The sequence below is a fragment of the Dermacentor silvarum genome, chromosome 7 (genome assembly GCF_013339745.2).
Source record: "Dermacentor silvarum isolate Dsil-2018 chromosome 7, BIME_Dsil_1.4, whole genome shotgun sequence".
NCBI classification, from domain to species: Eukaryota; Metazoa; Arthropoda; class Arachnida; order Ixodida; family Ixodidae; genus Dermacentor; species Dermacentor silvarum.
This window is the reverse complement of record NC_051160.1, coordinates 5,682,970-5,707,858: the sequence shown is the minus strand read 5'-3', so window position 1 is coordinate 5,707,858 and position 24,889 is coordinate 5,682,970. Positions and strand designations below refer to the sequence as shown.

General features: G+C 44.1%; 1 protein-coding gene across 2 annotated transcripts in view; it reads left to right on the top strand.

Moving 5' to 3' along the window:
- Positions 1-380: 380 nt before the first annotated feature.
- LOC119457476 (proteasome activator complex subunit 4A) overlaps positions 381-24,889 on the top strand; it is a 96,700-nt gene continuing 72,191 nt past the window's right edge. For both annotated transcript variants that reach the window (XM_049670116.1, XM_037719055.2), the window contains exons 1-9: positions 381-663; positions 9,236-9,376; positions 11,788-11,904; positions 17,260-17,454; positions 19,504-19,567; positions 19,659-19,733; positions 20,338-20,457; positions 21,583-21,672; positions 23,826-23,884. In XM_049670116.1, coding sequence (XP_049526073.1) covers positions 467-663; positions 9,236-9,376; positions 11,788-11,904; positions 17,260-17,454; positions 19,504-19,567; positions 19,659-19,733; positions 20,338-20,457; positions 21,583-21,672; positions 23,826-23,884 — 1,058 coding nt within the window. In that variant the 5' untranslated portion in view covers positions 381-466. The remainder of the gene's footprint in view (positions 664-9,235; positions 9,377-11,787; positions 11,905-17,259; positions 17,455-19,503; positions 19,568-19,658; positions 19,734-20,337; positions 20,458-21,582; positions 21,673-23,825; positions 23,885-24,889) is intronic.

Here is a 24,889-nt window from a genome sequence, read left to right as displayed (position 1 = left end):
AACAGCAAATGAATGCCAGACCAGCAACGTGTTTGGTTCCTAAATCGCGGCGCAGGGAAATTGCGCTAGCAGACGATCGTCTGCTAGCATCAAGATGACGTCAGGCCTAGAGGGCGCTACTAACTTTTCTAGTTGGTTTTACACAAATTTTATGCTTTATTTAACAACAAAAATACAATATATATAAAATATGCTTAAATACGACTACTGTTGACTTGTTAAAGGCATAGATCTTTCTATAATATTCTGCGCTTCATGCGGCGCTGAGCTTGATGGGTTCCAAACACGTTCCAAGTTTAGACGCGAACCGCAATTGCGCAACCACCATGTGGGGCTTCGGATTTGTCTCGGGCTCCGTTTCGGCCTCGCTTGACTTGTGAAGTCACGGTGACGACGATGACGAACGTTCGTGAGGAGAGGTGCGTGCAGCAGCTGCTCTTCGGGAACCACTAAGCGCCAGCTGATCATGGAAGACGGACCGGTGGAAGGTCCGGGTGCCGGACTTCAAAAGCGCCTCGTCTACAACCGGCTGCTGCCTTACAGCGACCAGATCGACGATGAAGCTGGCAAGCTTCTCGCTGAAATCAAGATGAACATAGCGCGTTCGGTGATGCTTCGCGAGGTGAAACCAGCTACAGCATCTTGGACCGGTCACCTAAACAAGTGCGTAGATTTTTGGGTTTCATCACCTGTACCCTTTTTGTTACCCTGCGTGTACTGACCCTGTGCGCAATGACTGGTGGTGGGAAACATTGCTGCGGGGCGGGATTTCGAATGTCGCGCGACGTCGTAGATCACAAGTGTCCGTTCGCGTCAGGGTGCTGTATATTTCCCCGTGGTTGGTTTGGTTTAGATAGGGGACAAGATCCTACTTATTCTACCTTAAAAGTCAGTGTTTTGGCCAGCAGGTTCCTTCACGAATGAATTAATCCGCCAGCTGCTAATCGGAACGCGGACAGCTGTTTCATGCTCATCGTAGTTCCGCATTTCCTGGAAGAATTGAGTGCAAGATACATTTAACGCTGCGGTTCATACTACAGCGCCTGTGTTTGGCTGCATGTTCTGCAGCTTCACTGGAGGTTACGCTTAGCAGCCGCTAAAATAACCTGCGTAGTGGCGTCAAACACTGCGTACGATTAGCCCACGGCCAAAAAATCCTCATGGATGTGCCACGCAGCGCTTTTTTTAGATCATTGCTGACCTTAGCTGTGCGTACTTTCGAAACTTCAGGATGGCGTTCGTGACCACGCGAAGCCAGTTGCCGCTGGTTCTTCGCGCGCTTAGTGAAACTGCGCTCGGCACAGAAACGTGCTGAGCGCACTTCACGAATCCCGAGACTTCCGGTGGCCAAGCGCCAGCTTGTTGACGCCTCCGATTTCGCTTGCCGCATTGACGGTTGTGCACGTGTTGTCTGTCAGCTAGACCAATCTTCTTCGTTAGTTTCTTGACGAGCATCTTGGTGGATTACGCAATTCCCTTTCGGCTCAATCATTCCAGCGCTGTAGAGAAGCCCACCTTCTGTGATTTCACTTGCATGCACTGACCTTGCCTCATCCTTTGCAGCATTCAACTGAAAAGCAAAGGACTAAGGAAGACAGACAAGGACTTCGCTGTACTAACAACTTTGTTTCTTAGTTCAGCTGTTCAAAACTCGCCGGAGCTATGAACCAAGTAGCTCAGTTAAATACTTTCAATTGTGATGAAAAGGTCAATCACTGGTGTAAAGCGACATCACTCAAAATCCACTAAATGCAGTCATATATGCGTGGAGTGCGCAGACGCCAAAATGGTAGCTTTATTTGACAAGCAACTTACTTGTGGCCTCTACCACCTTTTATTTTGTGGAGAGAACAACATAGCAAAATAGGTAACACTCACCAGTATCGCATGGTGCTTTTTTGGACGAGATCGAGAAAGTTGCAAGGGGTCTATAGTGCAGAAAATGACCACAGATACCATATGTATGGTATCTCTCATTCCATTAGCTGCTTTTTATAGCATTAGTCAAGCAAGCGGCAGCTTTAGGTTAATGATGAGGTAGTTTAAATAAGCTTAACAAAATGAGTTCTGCTGAAATGCACAAGGTGGAGGAAGTTTTTGAAAGGAATATTTTGCCATCTAAGTGTAGAATATGCTGATAAGGGAGCTAACTGATATAGCACAGTAGGGTGGATATCTGGGTGAGTTAGTGCACTTGCATTGGGGAAAAAACAGTATGAAAGACGTAACGTGAAGGGGTGAACAGTACAGATGCTGTCCTGTTGTTCTCACCTTCGTGTTGAGTATTTCAGTTTGCCCCTTGAAGGAGCTCATATATAGTTGCTGCATTTTTTTACCATAATTGTTCCAAGCTGTAACTCACTGCAGTGCCAGGTCATGTCATCCCTTTCCAAAGGTAGTCATTTTGCATGCTGTAGTACACCTTTATCTTTATAAACCAAGAGAACAGCACTGTGAATGCATTCATATAGTAAATAGTAAATATTTGTGCTTGTTCTATAGCTTTCTTGCACACTTTGCTTTTAGTAACAGTTTTCACGAGTTCAAGAAGCTAAGCAAGCAGAAATTTCTTGGAGACTGCTGAAAACAATTTCCTACTGTTTTCTCAGCAGTAAAGTGTTCACATACTTGAATTCCTATAGGGCAAGATCAGCGCAAGCCAGTGTAGTGTAAGTGTTTCATACAGAATGAATGCGCCAGGCAATTCTCACTGGGAACACTTGCTTGCCGGTAGACCAATTTCCCAAAGAGTTACAGTTTGTCAACACTGCCGCAAAGCATGCCGTTGAAGGTTGAAGGGCAACTATTGTGGGAAAGAAGTGTTTGTGCCATAACACACCTGCTCAGCCCTCGAGATCAAAAGGCCGGGAGCTGAGAACAAAGGGATTCTACAATAAGAGATTGAGGGTGCTCAGTCCTATTGTTTACATTTTTATACTTAACAGTTGTATGTGTTGTAAAACGAGAATGAAGGGGAAGTGCCTATTCCTAATGTAATTTATGGTTAACAGAAAGCAACTTTCAGATGCTGTAAGAGAGTGCTGAAGCATGAAAATAAAGAAGGCAGTGCTGTCAAGTACACCAGTGAGTGATTAGCCTCAGTTCAGAAAAACCAACTTTCGAAAGGAGCTCGCAACCTATGTCACACACTGTGTTTTTGCAGTCTAGCCCTTCTTGTGGGATCATGGGACACTGCTGTGCAGTTTCCTGAAGGCGCACACAGTGCTTAGTAAATTCACAGGTGCATTGCTTTTCCTTAGTTGTTCAGACAATGGCTTTTGTTACTTTGACGATGTGCACAAACAGCTTGGGTGACCCACTCTTTGCGTATGCAGTCAGGCACAGTTTTTGTTAGATTTCCAGCTCATTTTTAAATTAGTTTCGGAGCTAATGTGCAATGCAGTCATCTTGCTTTGGCTCATTAAAATACTATAGTATGCCGGTGCATTGACCTCAAGCACCTTGATTTTCTCTTTAAAGCGTCCGTTAAGTTCATCTTTGGCTTTTTTAGTGACAGTGAGGACTGGTAATGCTAGGAGCTTGCATTGACCGTAATGTCTGTACCATAATATAAGCAGACTTTACCATACTGTAAGATCTTTAACAAACTTTAAGGACACAGCAGCTTCTTTTTTTATGTGTACTTTACACTATCATAGAATGTCAGAGAACAGCAACTTGGTGGGGATTTACGGTTTGAAAATGCAGGTATCCAAAATACAAACAAAAGAGGAATGAAATATGCATGAATTGCAGTGGGGTGGTTAGTTACTAGCTCTGGCTTCCGGGCTTTCTCATGTCTTGCTTTGACCGTACTTTACATTAAGACTACTCAAGGTAGCCAACATGTCACATTCTACACAACAGGCCCACCCCTTTTTGCATGCATTTGCCTTCATTAGTTGTCAAGCTCTTGCCAGTCCCTTTGTTGCTGCATTGACAGTGGTAAACCATGGTGCAGGAAGTAGCCTTGCAAACACTTCAAGGACTGCACAGTCAGTTGCTTCATATTCTTCGTATAGTCTATCCTAGAAAAGATTGCCTGTACTGTGTTGAGGTTGTAGCTTTTCATAGGTGTGCTTCTAAAGTCAGTGTACATTTCAACTGAGTTGTACCATCGGAAGTAGTCTAGTCTATGTGCCTCAGGATATGCAACAACATCCCCTCGTAATGCATGTGCAACACAGTACTTTTTGTTTTGTGTGTCCACTAACCCCAACTGCCATGGTGTTGTGTTGTATGTGGTAGGCCATAGTGCAAGTAGTCTTACGAATGCTTTTAACACTCAGCAGCCTGTTATTTATGCTTCTTGTGTGGTCTTTTCCGTACAAAGGTGCACATTTTGCACTGAGGTTGCGGTTATTCCTAGGTGTGCTTGTTGAGTGTGTGTACATTTTGCTTGGGCCATGCCTAGTACACTCTAGAATAGTCCACCAGCCTCAGCCTGTGCAGCCTGATTTCACCTGCCAACAAAGGCCTACCTGTCTGCTTTCTTTAGCTGTTAGGTTTCGCTCATTGCTGTGCTGCTGCATTTGACCATGAAAGACCACATTGCAACTAGACGCGAATGTTCTCAGTACTTCACTCAGTTGCCTCATGTTTCTCATGTGGTCTCTCCCAGAAAAGTGCACACATACTGCAGTGAGGTTGTAGTTAAGTGTTCTTGTTGAGTCTGTGTACTGTGTGTAGTGCCCACTAATATTGCCCATGAACCTCATACTACACCCTCTGAAAGGCACTGCCAGCGATGCCCTCCTGATGTTTCAAGCATTGCTTTCTTTAGCTGCTAGCTCTTGCCAGTCGCTATGCCGCTGCACTGACCATGATAGGCCGTAACCTTGCAAACTCTTTCAACACATTGCTGTCAAAAGGCAAGACTACTCAGTTGCCTCAGGTCTTTTGCGTGGTCCTTCCAAGAAAAGAGTGAGGTTACTACGTTGAGGTTGAAGTTATTCTTAGGTGTACTTGCTGGGTCTGTGTACATTTCACTTGAGCCACACATAGTGCCCACTGAAATAGACCACGAGCCTCAGTACACCATCTGGCAGGAACCCTCTCCTATGGCACCATCATGTTTCACACAGTGCTTTCTTTAGCTGCTAGCTCTTGCTAGTCGCTATGCTGCTGCACTGACCATGATAGACCTTATTGCGTATAACATTGCAAACCCTTCACTCTCAGTTGCCTCACATTCTTCATGGGGTCCTTCCGAGAAAAGAGCACATTTACTGCTCTGAGGTTGCAGTTATTCTTAGGTGGGCTCGCTGGGGATGTGTGTACATGAGCCGCGTGTAGCACCCACTAAAATAACTCGTGAACCTCAGAGTACACCTCCCGGCGAGGGCTGTCGACAACACCTTCCTGATCATGGGCCATGCAGTGCTTTCTTTAGCTGTTAGCTGCCGCTAGCTGAGGGCTTTTGAAATGCTGGCCTGAGGCAGAAGCATGACTGCATGAGGCAATCGACCTTCCTCACACGCCGGGAGAGGCTGCGTGTACGCATTTCCGTCTGTCCGAGGCAGCAGTCTCTTTCGGGTGGTTTCTCCTGGCTGTGCGCCAAATGCTCGCCGCTTCCTTTGCTTCGCTGCTGAGGTTGCAGGCCTCTTTTGCACGGGACTCTTCTAGCTCGACTGTGGTTCAGTGCCGCATCAGCTATACCGCATATAATGTATATCAATTGAAAATGAGTAGTCTTGTCTTTTTTGCAGTCATTACTAAGGTGCATTTTGCTTGTTCTTACATTTTGACTTAGCCAAATTTATTGGACACTTTTCATTGCTGTTTATATTGGAATGTACTTTTAAAGTATGTAGTAGAGTATACCGTAAAGGTTTACGTATTATGTTAGGCCAAGGGAGCTTTACTGCAGACTGTATAGTATAGCCTAGTCAAATCAGCACAATATTAATTAGCACACTGCAATTTCTCTCATAGCCCATACTTTGTATAGAGCTGTAGAAAACAAATGTTATTTTCAGATTGTTATTATTGCGCTGCTTTATTAACAGGTACTGTAATTACATACAAAAATGAAATTAGGCATTTTTGTACCAACTATCATGTATCTTGTGCTGAGCTATTGATATTGTTGCACTGTTGCGGATTTATGAACTAAAATTCGTAAGCTTCGTACTGGATTAGTGCAGATTTTGCAAACTGCCTTTGTGATGTGTTTGTGTATGTTTCCCCTTATCTATTTACTTATGTGGCCATTGATAATGGATACATAACAAAGTGAATCCCCCCCCCCCCCTTTTTTTTTAATGTTTATAAAATTAACACAGTAGCTGCCAATTAAGGACTCTGCTAGCACTTTAGTGACCACAAATGTAGTTGGGCATTTTTCTAAGAAAAGGAACGCACATAACAGGATGCTTCAGCTTGGGCCAACTGCGATTTTTCATGGTAGCAGTGCATAGCGAAACGAGGAGACAGAAAAGAAACAAATGGGACAAGCGCTCTGTCTTTATTTTCTGTGTCTTTGTGTTCCCATGCGCTGCTACTATGGATAAGTTCCAACTTGCCCTATTCACCATCCTTGTGCAATCCATTTTCCTATTTCAAGTGCATGTAAAATGCAGAAATGAGACAACTACTGCTGGGCCAACTTAAATGAAATTTGGTGCAATTGAGGCAGAAAATTAAATTTCAGCAACTGTATAGAACAGAATTTTAATTTAGAACTTAGTACCTTTTACAAAAACTGCTGAATATCATGAAGGTAAAAAAGACATTGAAGTACAAATTGGCGGAACGCGGTCACTAACGGCACTGCCAATGGCGCGCGCACTTGGGTGCGATGTGTAAAACGACATAACTGATGGCGCAGTCAATCGAGATGTTTAGCGAAACATAGGACGAACGGTTTTTCGTTTCACCTAGCCGTATTCAGCTTTCGCTGTAAAAAGACAGTGAAGTACAAACTTTACATATATGTAACTACACCAAAGATAAATATCGCAGTTCTGTAAACTGCATGTGTTAGAGAATGTAAAGTAGAAAAACTTAATTAAGTTTGCAGTTTATGTGAAATTATTACAATGCTTGCAAAGATTTTGCAAAAGTCCTGCTCACAAATTAGTACTACTATATAGGAAAGCAGTGCATAATACATCATTTTCCACTTTAAATGTTGTAATAGATGGAGCTCACAGAATTAGAATATAATTATTTATTGCTGAATTAGAGTATTAAACTTAGTATTTGAGCTTTTTTATTTTGTAATATTGAACAACCTTTGTTTGAATATTGATGGCCTAAACAAAAAATGTGCCTCTTACGGTGACTACATTTCAAGTTTTAACAGCGGAGCTGATTAAGCTGAGCGTTAGTCCGTAACGTGTGAACAGAAAATGTGGACCGATCCTGGAGGTAGTGCAGAAAGGGTCCAAGCGCAGTGGCACATACCCCTGTGAACTAGCGAAGCTGAGCCTGGCTAAGTCTAGCTAAGCATGGTTGGGACTACTTAAGCTTAGTCAGTCATTGATAGCCAATCAATAGCTATTCGATAATCTATCAATAATCAATAAATTCCAGAAAGAATGCTGGGAATGACTTTGTGGTGCTTAGCCCAGCCTAAATACGTGGCCAATACCTTGCGATAGCCAATCAATAGCTAATCAATAATTGATAAATAATCAATCAATTGCAGAAAATGCTGTGGATGACTTGGCAAGCCCGAGTAAAGGTGGAGGAACAAAAAATGGGGGGTTAGTAAAAAAAGCACAGGCTGCAAGTTACCGCACTTGCAGCCCATGACGTCATGAATTTCAGGTGTATCTGCTCGGAACTAAATACGTAATGTTTTGTCTATAAACAAGCACCACATTGCTTTTGCCTGTATTGTTCCATAGTATAACCTATATGGCTGATACTTCAAAACTAACAAAGAAACTATTAGGAACCCTGATAACCACGCACTGAGTAGTGGAATGGAAAATAATAAGCGCAGTATTGTGATATAAGAAAATAGCAATATAGATTACGGAGTAAGTGCATATAGATGATATCTGAGTTGATAGTAAGAGTAGTGCAGTTGGACAGGCCATGAAATGCTTACAGCAGATAACCGGTCGTCCATTACAGAGTGTAACATATTAGAGAGTGTAACAGAAGGGTGCGAAAGGAAGAGAATTGGCAGTTGAAGGCAGCAGAGGATAGATATAATAGTAAGGTTGGGAAATTCACTGGCATAGGGTGGGTTTGGCTGATGCAACTGGAGAACTTTGGAAGAAGCCTTTGTCCAGCAGATATAATGATAATGATGATGTGTCACTTTAATGGGATACTAAATCAAAACAATAAATAAATTTAGACTGATAAAGAATTCTTTGAAAATTCTGTTGTCGTTATTTACGCGATAATAAGGTGCTTATTAGAAGAGAAAATGAAGGTCAAATTATTGAATTTCGCACTGGAACCCCAGCACCGGTAAGCCAGTGTGACGTCACGGATTTCAGAGTATCTTTTTTGTATTTGGGCTGCATTGGCTCAGTAAAAGTTCGTGAACCTTGCCGTATTCAGTCTTTCTCTCCTTTAGAACACAATGGGGTCTATCTTTACTACTAAATATTTAACCGGACCCTAACAGACGCTTTCAAAATCCATGAGATCACAGTGAGCTTGTGCGGAAACTTCAAGACGGCGGCACCAGCCTTCTTTTGTGTTTTTCGTTTTTTTCTGGCTTACCAAGTGTCTTCTCGTGGTAAGAGTGGTATTTTTGGTATTGGGGAAGAGTAATTTAATGATACAGAAGAAATCATCTTCTATTTAGTGTCCCTTTAATCCCGTCAAGGCACCAATTAATTTTCAATTCTTCTCTGAGCTTTATTAAGCTTACAGAAGGTGGACCCCTTGTGAGAACTCTATAAGAATATGTATTAGTACATTGACTATTTCATGCCTAGCATACTGAGATAGCACCTATCCAGGCACTCGAATAATGTGCTTGACATAAAACATTGTGTCATACTGATACCTAGAGCAGACATCTTAATAAAATGCTTGGCAAATACTAATCAAACTTGCTGCACATGTCCAATCTGAAGTGCTTCAAGTAGTATGCAACAAGTTTCAAATATAAATATTTTCATCGATGCCTTTACTTTTGATGCACTGTTTTGATGTGCAAAACTGTGCACATGGTGACTGAAGGGTTTAAAAGCACAGACTTTTCCAGTTTTATGCTTGTCCCACTGTTACGCCAACATTCTTTTTTCACTTCTCAATCTGGCAGTTATCTGAAGCTGTACGGGTACCACTTCAGCAAGAAAGACCATGTGGAGCTTGTGCACCTGCTCCTGGCACTCATCGTCATCCCAGATCTGGAGCTGGGGATAATCCAGAAGCTGGCCCACACTCTCGGCCTACTGCTCAAGTGAGTGTCCTCAGTCCCACCTGCCACTGGTTCTCAACCACAAATTGCATCACCCTCCATGGTTGCTTACTGAATATGACAGTCTCCGGAGCATCAGTCTGTGGGTTCAATTCCCACTGCATTTTGAAGGAGGTCAGAATGCAGACATGCTCTTGAAATTAGGCCCATGTTAAAGATCCCCACATATTCGACATTAATCTGGAGCCACCCACTATGGCAACTTTCAAAGCCCATGGGTTGCTTTGGCACATTAAACCCCGTGACTTTCGATTTTGTAGATTACATAGAGGGAACAGAGGACCCATTACGTAGGTACCCCCAACTGCTGAAGTTTGCGGTACCCACAAAAGAAAAAAAAAGAATTTTGTCACTGAAGCCTCGTCTTCCCCATGCAAAATGTTTAGTGTATACTTCACCATGCAAACATCACACTGTACCATGGTTTCCTGGCTCAGTGGTGATGGGGCAACAGAATTCAGCTTTTTCTAGAATTGCTTGCTCCAAAATTTTTGTTGTCTGCTATAAGCGCTTGGGCCTCATTCTAGCGATGCAAAAGAAACTTTGTGCCAAGGGGCAGCAGATTTCGGCCGCAATGAACAAACTATAGTGGTGGCTAGCATGGATGTACCTAGGCAACCATGATTTTCTTCACTTTTGATATTAGCATTGGACTGTTTATTATTATTTTTTTCAACGAAGTGACAGTTCTTCCTTGGGCTTTGTGATGTTTATTTGCCTGGAATCAACCCCCTTCCCCCTCTCTCTCTGGGGGGCGTAAGAGGGAAAAAAGGGGGTGCTTAGAGCCAAGAAAATGCATAATTCAAAGGTCATGCTAAGCTGACCTCCTGAAGTGCTGGAATGTGCATCTAGGCAGAGCTTGTATGCTGTATGCTAAAGGTTTGCACCTACCAAGGCTTGCAACTGGATGCCAGCTCAATGCAAACTCCACTTTCATATTGTGCAACGAGATGGTTAAGCATTAATTTTGATGCATTGTTGAGGCTCTCCAAAGCCAACTTTAGGCTAGTTGCAAATACTGTACCAAGGTGGTATGATCGAACCTTCTTTTTAAAGTGAAGCTTTATATGGCTAGGCAAAATGAAAAAGCGCCTGTCCGTCGCCTGTGTACAGAAAACTATCATCATCAGCATTGGCTCCAGCGTCTTCTTCCGCAGCTGGCTCGTTTGCGCTCTCGGGTTGCACTCATGCTTGTGCTTGGCATGCGCTCGTGCCACTGCTCCAACATTCATCATCGTCGTCTTCTTCCACAGCTGGCTTTGTTGCCGCTCATCATTCCAGCGTAAAATTTCACTTCTCTTCTGTCATAATGGGGAGGCCGCGTTTACGGGGGGTTTTGAGCCATTGCTTAACCCTTTAACTGCCACTATCGAGATAACTCGTGAAACCACCCACGTGCACCCCCTGCTACTCCCGAGTATACTCGTGTTGCTTTTTAAACTCACTCCCTGCCACTCCCGAGACAACTCGTGCAAAAAAAAAAAAATGCGTTCATGTCCCAAAATTTATGAAGAGGTCACCTAAACACATAGAACTTGTAAATTAAATTTTAGACAACAGATGTAGCACACATGTTTACACCCGCTTCGCTTCGTCTCGGCAGAGCGCAGCAGCCATGGCGAGTCAGCGCGCCATGTGCGTCCGCGCTTTGACGGACGAAGAAATTCAAGAACTGCTGATGAATATCTTTACATGTCCTGTGGAGTATCATGGTGCATTACTAGCATGAAATTTCCACTGAACCAACATGAAAAAAATACCCAGCAGGGGGTGAGGAGCAGTCAGAAAAAAACCCGGCAGTGAGAGGGTTAAGGGAGTAAGAGCCATTCTTACTCCCTTACGTAATATTGAAGCGATTTAATTTAGAAGATTCACAAGCAGCAATGGCACGCGAATGCTGCTAACCACGCCGACGAGCAAACTCTAGACATCGAACGCAAGCGACAACAGCGGACTGCGGGGTGCAGTCAGTGACGTTGCTCTCTCCGTCGCAGCCAAACGTGTGTGTAACCTTATTAAGAAACACAAAGACGTAACCGATAATTGAGAAATACTTTAATAAACCATCGGGGATTGACCCAGTCATAAACACCGGGGCCGCACGTTTCAGCTTCGCTGGTTAACCATCTGTACAGAGTGCTTGGGCGATGATTTTTCTTTCTGTGTTTCTTTTTTGTGCTTTCCTTGTTTGGTTTTTGTTTTGTTTTTTTTGGGGGGGGGGGGATAGGATATTGGCCTGTGTGTCTACGCCTCTATATTATGAACAATTCCCTCACTTAAGGTGAACTCTTCATCTGCTTTAGCTGTTTTGAAGTGTTTGGTGATTTTAAGTTTGATGGCAGAATGTTGTACAGATATTGCTGTGACTGATGTTGTCTGCATCTTTCCACCAGGAAACGCGAACTTCTTTCTCGAGAGGACCTTTCTATCGAGTGGAGGCCTTTGTATGAGCTTTATGAGCGTTTGCTCTACTCACCTTATGAGCATCTGGGCATGCTTCTCCTACCTGTGTAAGTCCCACTAATTGTTCATTTACTTGGTCAAATGAGCACAGTATGTGATGGCATCCGGTACATTACAGAAGATTGAAAGTTGACATGGACCACAGGCATGACACCAAAAGTACAGTTGCAATGAAATTTAGTGTTACATTGCGACAGAACCATCTGTAATTGAGTTCACAGTTGCTTCAAGTGGTTCAGTTCAAAGTGACTGTCAGACACTGTGTTTGCTGGTAGTGGTGAAACTTAATTGAGCGTTGTTCTGTTTTCCGCAGCCTCACTTCTTATCTAGCCTTATATCTAAGTGTAGTGCATTACTGTGCTCGACCTGTGGGGATAATCGGCCCAGATAATCTGCCGAAGTGACTAACCTACATTTTCTTTTTCACCACGTAATGATATGCAGAGGCAAGAGCGTGTCTTGCCAGGTAGCTTGTGCTGGCAATATCCTATTGGAGTGACAGCCTTTAATGGTGCATTGAGAGTGAAGGAGAACTGACACAAAATTTCTGACTTCTTACTTTTTTTGCAGAAATTTAAGGTCCAAATGTTCTAAATATAAAATACTAGCAAGCCCCATAGTGCCCTAAATAATTTACTATAACCCTCGTTTCTACAAACCAGTTTTGGTTTTGGTGCTCAGGAGGCGGATGTGTCATGACATCACAATACACTCCTCCGTTCCTGTGGTCACTGTGGCTGCCACATGTGAGTGCAACCAAAAGAAACGCACGCAGCACCTTGGTTAATTTTTATCAAATTAAAATATTGTTTTAAAATTATTTAAATATTGTATTAAAATACAGTTTCCCAAGTTTCATGCTTGCCAAATGTCATCTTCTTACGTGCCAAAAATGTGTGGTGCCATAGAACTAGTACTTAGGCTATTTGGTGAGAGATTGCTTGTATTATGTTTAGCATGAAATAAACAACCACACACTTGCCGGTTAGCATTTGTCCTGTGTGTCCGTGTACCTGTTGTCGTTTGCTTCGTGCTAAACCTATCGCAAGTGTGGTATTGTTTTTACAAATTTAATATATGAATCATTACTCCTTTAACAGAGGATTAGAGTTGCAGTATTTCAGATTTCACATGCACAGACATTAGTAGTTTCATTGGGGAATTCTCGTTGTAGTTTTTATTGACCGACTAAACATGTATGCAATTTTCATCAGGAAAAAATCTACCATTTGTGCCCATTTTGTGCAGTGAAGGAGAAAAATGACTGCCTTGTTACTTGCCCTCTTGTGTTTCTCTTGCTTTTTTTGTATTTTTTTTTTAATTACAACATTGGTGGGACATAACTTCAGTTACACCGATAAACCTGTGCAGCATGCAAGCCTTTTGCCTGTTCAAAAGACGTCTTTCAATTAATGAAACCTAGTTTGAAATTCAGTACTTGGTCTGCTTGTTTTTACGTCAATCCTCATTTTGCTGTAGAAGTCACGAGCGATCGCCATTTTGCACACATAACCATTCTCCAGAAGTCCCGTAAAATTGTGCATTTAATGTGAGAGGGTTTGTTCAATTTGGGTTTGTCAAATTTGCTTCTTTATATATACAAGCATCAAAGGTTTAGGGGTCCAACTATTTTTTGTTCTCCTACCACTAAATATTCGGGTTCATGTTCTATATGGGATATTTTTGGTGCAATAGATTTCCATTAATTTAACTTCGGTTAATTCAATTTTTTTGTGTTAATTAAATCCAGACCGAAGGTCCCGGCAGGCACCCATACATTTCTATGGGCCCAAGCTTCCATTATTTCGATCTCAGAATTGGCCTTCGCTGGATAATTCGAACTTGCCTGGTCACATTTGCCGCAATACAGCCGTGTTATGCGGTGAAGCATACCAAGAATGGGAAAAGCTACTATTACGGGACAGGCGCATACTTGTATTACTTTAATGTATCTATATCCACTCCTGCTAGGACCTCTTGATGGCCTGTAGTATTCTCTAAATAAATAAATAAATAAATAAATTATGCATTCCTTAATTATGCAGGCAGGCACACGCCGTCTCCAGTCACAATACCAGCAGGTAGACACCTGATAAGCATGCTGGCAGCTGTTCAGAGCCGTTTCTGATGTTGCTGTGGCAATTTGAGCCCTCATTTCGCCCGCCATGTGTGTCTTGTATATGAGGCGCGCCGTGTACCGATAAGCGGAGAAAAACCATCTGGTGTTTTGAGAAAGCTAGCGAAAAGGAAGGCGGTAAGATGAAAAACCCCAAAAGTTGAGGAGACATTTAGGGTCAACAAAAAGAGCTGGGGTCTATCTAAAACTCAGAAGGTCTGCCAGTAAACTTTGGGGGGAAAAACGCCTCGTGTCCCGTGGTCCACGGCCAGAGCTCCAGTCCTGGCTGGCCGCGCCTCAGGAACGCCCAGCTGCAGCTCGCGCGTCTCTCGCACCACTGCTCGTGCGTCCGTCATCTTCCTCATTCACAGTTGGCTCTTATGCCACTATCCACGTCAGCGTTCCCACGCTGCCCCTCCCTCTGCGAGAGCGTTGACGGCACTGGCTGGCAACACGGCAGTCGAACCCGGCAGCACAAACAACGAGAAATGCCGAGTCGCCATGGGCGATGACGCTACGCACTCACTGAGCACGGCCACGATCACAAAACGAAAGACACACAACAACGAAAGACGCACACACACACTCCGCTGCCTCGCATTGCAAAATCACTCTGCCACGTCATCACAGCGAGCACACTGCAAGGCACAAAACGAGGAGAAGCGACGAGTCGGCGGCGGGTGGTGTAGTTGGTCGTCGACGCAACGGGTGCAAGCATTCACCAGCGCCATTCCTTCCTCCATGGCCAGCGCTTGTCCCCCACAGCTGCGCTGCAAAGGCGGCGACGGCACTGGCCCACAGTGGCTGGCAGCGACGGCATGACACTCCTACTGGCGGGCGAACCTTTAAGACTAATAATGCACCGAACGGGGACCGGCGGAGCTGTCAAGGCCGAGTCACTGAGGTCTTCCAGGAACCCGCAAGCCCTAGTGTGCGTGGTGTGAGACATGCGCGAGCTGCCGCTGGGCGTTCTTGGAGCGTGGCCGGCTGGGACTGGAGCTCTGGCCAGGGACCGCGGGACGGAGGCCTTTTTTCCCACATTGGCGCCCGTAACGTGGGGCCCTGGCTGCATTCCGAGACTGACCATGGGCGTGGGGAAGGCTGAAGGTACCTGTCCCATGGCTAGTAGCGGCTCCTACACGGCCATGGCGCGTGACCATTTCCGCGGTGCGAGCTGCACCTCTGGTGTTCGATTCCACCGGTTCCTCCTTCGTCGCCGTCATCGAGCCTGGCGTGGGTCCTGGCGGTGGCGTGGTCTTCTACATGCTGCTGCAGCTCCCGGCGCTGTGTTTGAGAAGGGCATTGCCAGCGCAGGTGACATCATGCGCGCGATTGCGCCAACACCACCTCAAGAGTGGCTGTCCCTTGGTGCGTGGTTCCCTGGTTCTCTGGTGCAGTACGGTGGGGTCTCTGGTGGCAAGGCATTGAGCGGGCGGCGGCTCCTTCCGGCGACCTGCTGTGTGCACTCATCAGAACGAGGTCAGAGAAGAAAACTAGACCAGGTGTGCGCCAGGGGATGGTTTAGGGCCTTTGGTTGCTGCAAGACCTCAACATGGTTTAATGCCTTTGGTTCCTGCAAAACCTTAACTCCGAAGCTGTACCACCTGGTCGGCTCAATCTTCGCGAGGAGTCCGTCATGGAAGCCAGTCAGGTTTAGAGCCTGCGGGTTCCTGGAAGATCTCGGTGACTCGGCCTTGACGGCTCCGCTGATCCTCGTTCTGTGCATTATCAGTCTCCAAGGTTCGCCCGCCGGTAGGAGTGTCATGCAGTCGCTGCCAGCCACCGTGGGCCAGTGCCGTCAATGCCTTCGCAGAGCAGCTGCGGGGACAAGTGCTGGCCGTGGAGGAAGGGATGGCGCTAGCGAATGCTTGCACCCGTTGTGCCGACGACCAACTACACCACCCGCCGCCGACTCGTCGCTTCTCCTCGTTTTGTGTCTTGCGGTGCACTCCCTGTGATGACGTGGCGGAGTGAGCAAGTGATTTTGCAACGCGGAGCAGCGGTTTGAGTGTCTTTCGTTATGTGTGTACGAGAACAAAGGGAACCGAGGGGCCCGATTTTTTAATAATCATATCATAAGAAGCCAACAAACAATGACACCAAGGACAACTTAGGGGAAATTACTTGTACTTACTAATTGAATTAAAGAAATGTTAAATTAATGGAAATGAAAACGGATGAAAAAACAACTGTCCACAGGTGGGGAACGAACCCACGTCTTCGCATTACGCGTGCGATGCTCTCACCATTGAGCTACTGGGGAGCCGTCTTCCCATCCACTTTCTGGGGTATTTATGTTTTTTACAACTAGAACTAATCCTGGGAGTGTTACCCAGCGCCACCACTCACAAACCCAGGGGCGGATGTGGAACATCCTTTCTGCCGCAGGCGTCACGAGCACATGATCTTTTTGGGTGATGGCAACTGGTCAATAAACCCACATATGCTACCTGAAGGCATCAATGTTGCCGGATTCGAGCCCTCGTTATGTAATGAACGAGAAGAAAGGGAGAGAGCATCGCACGCGTAATGCGAAGACGTGGGTTTGTTCCCCACCTGCGGACAGTTGTTTTTTCATCCGTTTTCATTTCCATTAATTTAACATTTCTTTAATTCAATTAGTAAGTACAAGTAATTCCCCTAAGTTGTCCTTGGTGTCATTGTTTGTTGGCTTCTTATGATATTCGTTATGTGTGTGTGTCTTTCGTTTCGCCCATAGCGACTCGGCATCTCTCATCGTCCGTGCCGCTGGGTTCGACTGCAGTGTGGGAACGCGGGTGTAAATAGTGGCATAAGAGCCAACTGTAAACAAAGACGAGAACGGACGCACGAGCCGCGGCTGGGCGCCCTTGGGTGCGGCCAGCCGGGACTGGAGCTGTGGCCATGGACTGCGGGACCAAGGCGTTTTTCCACAACTTAGTACCCATTTCGGGCCTCGTATTGTGAATGTAGACAGCGCATGTGCATGTGTAAACTAAGAAACACATGCTATGTCCCGTAACAGTGACACCTTTTCCCCGCTTGACATTCTTTACCACATAACATGGCTGTATTGTGGCGAAGTTAACTTAATAGGCAAATACCGCCAAGTCAGTCAAAGTGTTTCGGTGTTTTTTTCTGTGTTTTGTTTAATTCTACCAGTTTTATTGGTCCTGTCAGGGTCGAATTAGCAGAACTCGACTGTATCAGTCTGTCATAAAGCTCTTTGCCAGCCTCTCACACACCACTTGTTCTGATGTAGAGAAAGGCCACGAGGTGAAAGAAGGGCATGCCTTTCATGATGCAGGAACCTGGAAACAAACCTCAAGCAGCTGGTGCGCTTCTGTCGCACCTACTTCACGGTGGAGTCAACTCAGGAGATGCTTGATGAGTGGGAGCCCCTGATGTGTCCCTTTGATGTGACCATGCACAAGGCCATGGCGTACTTCGAGCTATTCCTGCCCACCATGCTGCCGCCCGAGCAGCATGGCCGGGGATTCAAGTACGTGCCACTTGTGGGGTGATCAACAAGGGGCAAACAAGGGAAGCCCCAGCATTTCGAAACACAAGGGCAGGAATGGGTAGACATTGGACAAGGGCACAAATAGTTCATTTTCTTGCTTTCATCAGGGGCATATCTTGTCAAACGTAGAATAAAATCAAGGCATAGACAACTTTGACAAAGACAAATCGTCTTCATCTTGTCTTCATCTTCAGATGAACACATTTTGTCTTCTTGTGTCCTTGACAAGGGAATACGAAGATAAGATGAAGACTAGTCATTTTGTCAGGGACACACCTTGTGTTTGTCCCCTTGTTGAAAATTGGGCTCCGAGCTTCCTTGTTCGCCCACTGTTAGTCACTTTTAGGGTTCCATCTTCTTGTGAACTTTTTATCTTGTCTGTTTTATTCTGTGCATTTCATTTATATGCAGCTTCACACTGGCCCAATTTTATTGCACCATGTGCCTTTTAAAACACTCACATAAATAAAATTGTGCCAAACAAAAAAAGTACCGCCAACAGTGCTGTGTGTATTTTTTTTTTCTTTCCTCCGAGGTGAATTACATTTAGAAGAGAATTGGGGCCAAGCAGCACTGTGGGCTTCTTTTTAGAATTAATACTCACTAAGAAAGTGCAAGAACAAGGTGACACTGAAAAATAAAAAAATTACACCATCTTCCCATAGGGGAACGAACCCTGAGTAGTATGCGAAGCAGCCATGGGGTCGACTTAAGGTAGCTTTATGAGCGGTATAAACTTGGACATGCAGTAGCACCAGCAACGCGCAGAACTGTTGTCGACGCTGTCGGCGTTGGTGACTGTTGCCGGTGCCTCTGGGGCGCCTACCGTCGCGCCTCTAACCGAAGCTGCTTTGTATTATCGCGCGCGGAGCCGCAGGTGTTGCCATTCGTTGCGCAGTCTGGAGAGGAGAGGAGCGTCGGAGAGGACAGGAGGAATGCCGAGAGGAGAGGAGATGAGACAAGGAGAGGAGGGGGAGGAGGATGCGCATGCGCAGTAGGGGTGTGGACGCACGGCAGTTGGATGGATGGAGGGAGGTAGGGAGGGAGGGAGTGACATAGCTCCGAGCATAAGATGCTTCGCATCTAAAAATGAAGGCCACAGGAATAAAACAAGTCACATAAACATATGCAGGCGTGAAGTCAAGTCGCACAAACACACTAAAGACTGGTAAAAAAAAATGCATTAAGTCAGTAGCAGAAAGGAACATAGGTAAAATATATCACATAAAGTCTGCTTGCTGTGAATAATACAAACTGTAATCATATGTGCCACCAACTGCTGTATCATGCCATACACTAAAACCACTATGCCCCAACTAAAACCCCTGTCAGATGGGCAAATTTAGTGTCACTTTGCTGTCACTTTGCTGCTTAGTGTCACATTGTTATAGTTTCATTTGCAGGCTTTTTCATACGGAGAAGTTTAGTGACTACACCTACTGTAGAACATCCTCAACAGCGAGTGCATTCATTTAGCTTGGATCGCTGCGTCAAAGTGTGCAGCCACTGTAGCAGTGCTTGAAAAATTTATAAAATAATGCTCGATATAGGGTCGGCACTAATTCTAATACCACTTTTTTTTTTTTGCGTCCCTGTGCCATTTGCTGCGATGGAAGCCATCTATGCTTCGCCACTCTCAGCACTTCACTTCTAAATACACATTGCATTGCTCAAGTGTTGGTTGCAGTGCTGTCTGGTCTTGGTTCATGATGATTGATCATGTTGCATTTTTTGCAAATACACATTGCCTAAAACAAGTATATAATGTGCCAGCTGTATTTACCCATTGAAACTGCCCTCAATTCCAAATGACACTTTCATTTCCCACATAAATTGACTCTCGCTGTGGCAAAGTGCGCTTACTCAATGTGTCGCTAGATTTGCCCATCTGATTGGGGTATAAATGCACATGTGCAGGTAGTCATTAGTACAATTTAATTCACAGTTACATGACTGCTTAGCTGCGCCTACTGTCTGAAGCATGCTGTTAATAATGTCTTATTATTTTTTTCTTTATAATGTATGCAGACTGTGGTTTGACAAGTTTATTGGTCTCTGGGAGAACAGCCACAACTCACCTGTATGGGAAAATGTAAGCACCATATTGTTGAGTACAACATCAAGTCAGTTTGAACTCGCTTGTAATGCCTGCATGACTTTGGGTTTTCTTTTTTCTCTTTTAGAACCTCGTGTGGCTGTTTGCAAGGCTCGCTCAAAACAACATTGGCTACATCAACTGGGACCCTTACATTCCGACGGTGAGTTTTTACCTTTTATTTCTCCGTATAATTAATAGCCTACGTCAGCTGCAACTTGAGCAAGAGATTAAATCAAAATTCCATTTGGCTAATGGGTAAATTTGTGTTGTTGCAGACAAAATTGGTCTGTTGAGTAAACTCATTGGGGGAGAAGACCTTGGGGAAAATCAGAGTTCAGTTAGACGCTCTAAGACTAGCATTTAGGGACCTAATAAACCAGCTTTTTTTATCAGACGTTCGGCTTTCAAAAGAAAATTTTAAAAAAGTCTGTGGGAACTAAGTTTCCTAAGCAGTTCAGCTTATTAGAAAGTTTTTTAACACTGTGTCTTAAAGGATGTCTACTGCAGTACTGAAAATACTTAAAATTGATCTGTTCATTCAGCTTTACTGAAAGCAAGCTGTGACAAAAAGTTTCTGAGAAAAGTGTGAATTTTTAGGAAGCCTGCTTGTGAAAGAGCACTGTTTCTATAATGAAGCATCGCTAGTTGATCAGTTAGCAAACCTGATTCATTTGTTTGTTCTTCCTTCCTTGGGTACATTTTGCATCTTAGCAACAGTGTGCTGCTATCACAGAAGCTATGAACTGCATTGTTCCTTTCCTCAGATGTTTACACGCCTGCTGCGAAGCTTCAACCTCCCGGCTGCTTCGGGCAAGGTCCAGGTGAACCGACACAGCAACTCCTATGATAGCACACCTGTCGTCAACTGGATCGCGTCACTACTGGTAAGAAAGTCATTCACAGAATCATGTCAGATCTACAGATTTTACTGTAAAACCACCAGTCTGTTTGCTTATGTTTCCATTCAGGAACTGTTTGTGTGCTGTTCATGAAACTAACTACTGTGCAACAGTTATAAAAGTGATTAGCTGAGCTCTTTTACATAAACTGTAGGGTAGAACCCCTTTAATATGTTTTTGTCACGGGATCAAAGGAGTAGAACACATTAGCTGAGAAAGTGCTTTGCAAGAACATGCTGAACGTGTTAGGCTTTCAGTGATGTTATAACAAAAGAGATGTGTTAGCGAAGCTCTGGTGTATTACAGGATAGCCCACTGATGCCTTGAGGGTACGAACTGAAACGTCTACAAATTGCAATTTAATTCTGATTGCTTGTTGGCACGTAGGTGATGTTTTAGAAAAATTGCATCCTCACATACATGAGAAAACAATGCTATAAACTCTATTTGATATGTTTGCATATATTGTCATTTCTTTAGATAGTTTGTTCCATTCCTGCATATTTAAACTTGTACCTGCTAAGTGAACGCTTGCAGTGTATTTTGACACCATCAGTGAAAAGCTTGTATTTCAGGTTTTTCTCTTTTTACGTAGCATGCAGTAAAGGTTCTGCCTTTATTGCATGCTGCATGAAGATCTGTGCATGAAGAGTGTGGTATAAATAGCTTTTTTATTCAGTGATTACCGTGAGTGTCACATGATAGCTATCACTTATGACAGAGTTATGAGTCATTGGGAAGCTCTCAAACAAGAGTGTGCTTTGTTTTGTTTTTGTTGTGGAATAGCGTTGCCTTGCCAATGCCCGTACACTAGCCATGGTGGCTCATTGGCTATTGGCATCATGCTGCTGAACACAATGTGATGGGTTCGATTCTCTGTCTTAAGCAGCCGCATTCTGATGGGAATGAAATGCGAAAACACTCATATACTTAGATGTAAGTGCACATTAACCAACCTCAGGTGGTTGAAATAAATTTGGAGACCCACCCCCCTCTCCCCATACAACATCTCTCATACCCACTGTGCTGCTTTGAGATGCTAGACATCACAGTTTGATTTTTTCAATCTTGTGTAGATAAAACTTGACCGCTGCTTGTCCTCGCATGCAGGGTGGTAGCAGTTCCTGCCAGACATACGTGAGCCACTTGTTCAAGGCCATCGAGTCCTTCTATCATCCGTCCAACAATGGCCGCTGGGTGGTGAGTACCTTTCCTCAGCTGCAATGCCAACATGGGTTCATTGCGCTACAGCAGTGTGCTCTATGTAATGTTTGTAGGACTCACCGGTCAACATTCCTTGATGCTAAAGCGTGAAAGGGATGCTGAAAAGGTGTAGTATATTTAAAGTTAACCTGGACCGGTAGATTGCACTGTTGGGGTAGCAAATAGATCAGTCTTATCTTGGCCTGAAGCTCGGTAAGCAAAAGAGGATGGGAAAAATAAGAGAATGGTGGCATTGTCTTCTAGAAGTTCCTGCACCAATTTCTCTGTGATGTCATCGACATTGACAGTGTATTTATGGAGTCATTTAACGGTTCTTCAATAAAAGAAGATTGTGTTATGTGCAAAAGGCAATAAAGAGTCAACCCAAGAAATTTTCAGAGCTTCTCTTTCTGTACGAAAGCTGCTGAAATGTATATGAATACTGGGAAATCCAAATCACTGCACGGACTTCATGGCATTGTTGTGGGCATGGCATTTGAAGGAAAGTTTAGCCTTTATTTTCTTTGCCAGTAGTCAATCTTTCTATGTAAAAGAAGTGTAGGTGTGGTGCTGAAAGAATACTCTACAGGTGTAAACTGATCTGCTGTTTTCTCTTCAGCCTCCGAGGCTTTAAGTTCTCCCATGCTATCAAACAAAATGGGGTTGTTCGGTGGAAGAATAGAAATGGAAGCAATTCACAACCATGCCTCCATTCCTCCTCTTGGAGTATGCAGTAAGTTGACCTTTTATCGACGTTTAGGATGCAAACTATAAAGGGGGGGAAATTGACAGGCACAGAAAAGAGCGTCCAGTTCGTGCTTGCATCTGCCTGTCAATTTTTCCCCTTTATAGCTTGCATCCTAAATGTCTATAAAAGCATCAACCAACTAGCCCAGCGACAAATAGTGATAAGTAAGTTGACCGTCTTGCGTGGTTCAGTACTAGTGATAAGGTTGTTCTTATTCATATGGATAGAGCTTGGCTGACTTGAACCAGGGAGGAAGTTCAAGATAATCACTTCACACATCAGGGGCGCGTTACACGGACTGCATTTTCAAATGAATACTAGGTTTTAATTTCCATATTGTGCCAAAGTTCTGGGTCTGCTTTCTGACTGCTGGCATGACTGAAGGAGTATCTTCATATTCATACTTACTTAAAGCACAAAAAGCGAGGACACAAGAAGGAAAACCAGACAAGATGAGCTAAAGTTTATTCTCAGTTCTTGTTTCAAACGAATGTTTGTTCTCAGAACACATCTATTTATCAGTCGACACAGAATAAAAGCAAAATACATCATTGCGCAAGTACGCTCAAACCCCCTAAAAGATAAACAAGATTGTATAAGTTAATCGTGACACGGCTGTGCTCATAAATATACAAGAAGCCATAAGCTCCGAAAGCATAAGGCATAAAGAAACGAGCTCTGGCTCAGGCTTTTATCATGTGGGCACTTGATAGTGTTAGATTTGAAGTGCAAAAAAGCTTGTCGAGATATACTATTTCACTTGTGTGAAGGTTTGTTGAGGGCTGGCTGACACATGTGGAACCATTTTTTTTAATGTAGAAAGCCTCTACAACCTCCCTAGTTTCCCTATCTCGGTGCTGGAAAAGGACTGATGTGCCTTGCAGAACGAGTTCGCATCCGCATGGTCGGCAGTGTACAGCAAGATGCGAATATGGTGACCCTTTGTGGAAGCTGTGGTGCTCTCAAAGTCCAATCTTCATATTGTTGAAGGTACTTTTAACACGCTTGAAGATACAACAGATGTGTCTGGCCAGTACCAGTTGATGAACCCTGAGATGGTGGGCTGATTACAGTGCCAGTGATCAAGCCCAACTCACAGTTTCTTTTGTGGTTGTTGCTGTTGTCGTCTTCTTCCCAAGATGCCATGCAGGCACTGATTGTGCCGCTGCACTGGCATGTGCAGTTGGCTTGCAGAGTGGACTGCTGATACCAGTCTCTGGTTGTAGGATGACTGAATGATTATGCATGTCATGAGCATTGGGCTGATTGATGAGTTGCACCTTTACCTGCTATGCGCTGCTTCTATAGAATCTTGTTCACTGTATCCGCTTAATAGCTGTTGAAAACAAAACTCTACATGTGTATGTCTGTTGAGATGTTTGTGTGTGTATACCTGTTACAGACAAAACTTCAGAGGGTGCTGTACAAATTGCCTGCTGAAGTGGTGCGGAGGCTTCACAAGTACGTTTCTGTTATTTCCTGCCTGTGACATCAAGTTGTTCTCTTTAACCACTTAACGGCAGACACTTCCGACCAAAGACAGTACCAAAATGGTCCTTAAGTTTCAGGACTCTAAGCTTTAAACTTTGTCTCTAAAAGCTTCCTCTGTAGGCAGTCCTAAATTCAATGGGTATAGACCTGAACTGCCATCTATTGCATCTAATGGTGACTACAAAACTGCTCTGCATGTTCAGTTCATCAAAAAGCTTGCTAACAGCTCAAAAATATACCTGATAAGAGGCAGGTTCATCAAAACCCAAAAACGTGTTTTAGGCAAAAACTAACCGAACTCGTCCATTGCTTTTAATGGGTTAGGTGAAGTACCTGTGCGAAACGGTCTAGCTGCTTTCCTTTTTTGGCTCCCAGCTCTACATTATAATCAGAGTTGCTGACACAAATAGTGTGGAACACTTTCTACATTGTGTTAGTTGTACTAACACTTTTTGTCATGTCTTGTGCACAGGGCAGGGCGACTTCTGAATTGTTATAAAAGCAACTCTCATTTGTAGCAGTGTTATACTGTCTATAAAGCTTTCTCAGTTAAACGGTAGAATGTAATCTTAACTTGTGAAACATTTTAATTTCTCTCAAGTGGCCATCAGCCATTTTGAAACCATATTTTCAATTTGTACTGTCCTTGTTTCTTTGGTACGCCAGAACTTTTGTCTATTGCATTTGTCTAGATTGACCGTTCCTCTTATGCATTTGTATGCATAAGAGGAACAGTGTATGTCGATACATACATACACTGTCCCCTGTGCGATTGCATCATTGCTGAAATTAATTTTCATCAAGCTTTTAATCGAGCTTTTCATCAAGCCTGATTGCTGTAAACTGTGGGTGTGGCCAACATGTTGAGCTGTCAATAGCCGTTTCATGGCTGCTTCTTTCCTTTCATTGAACAAACATGTCTTAAGTGTAATTTTGCTGAACTTTTTGCAGAATGATTCTGAGCATTGCTTCACC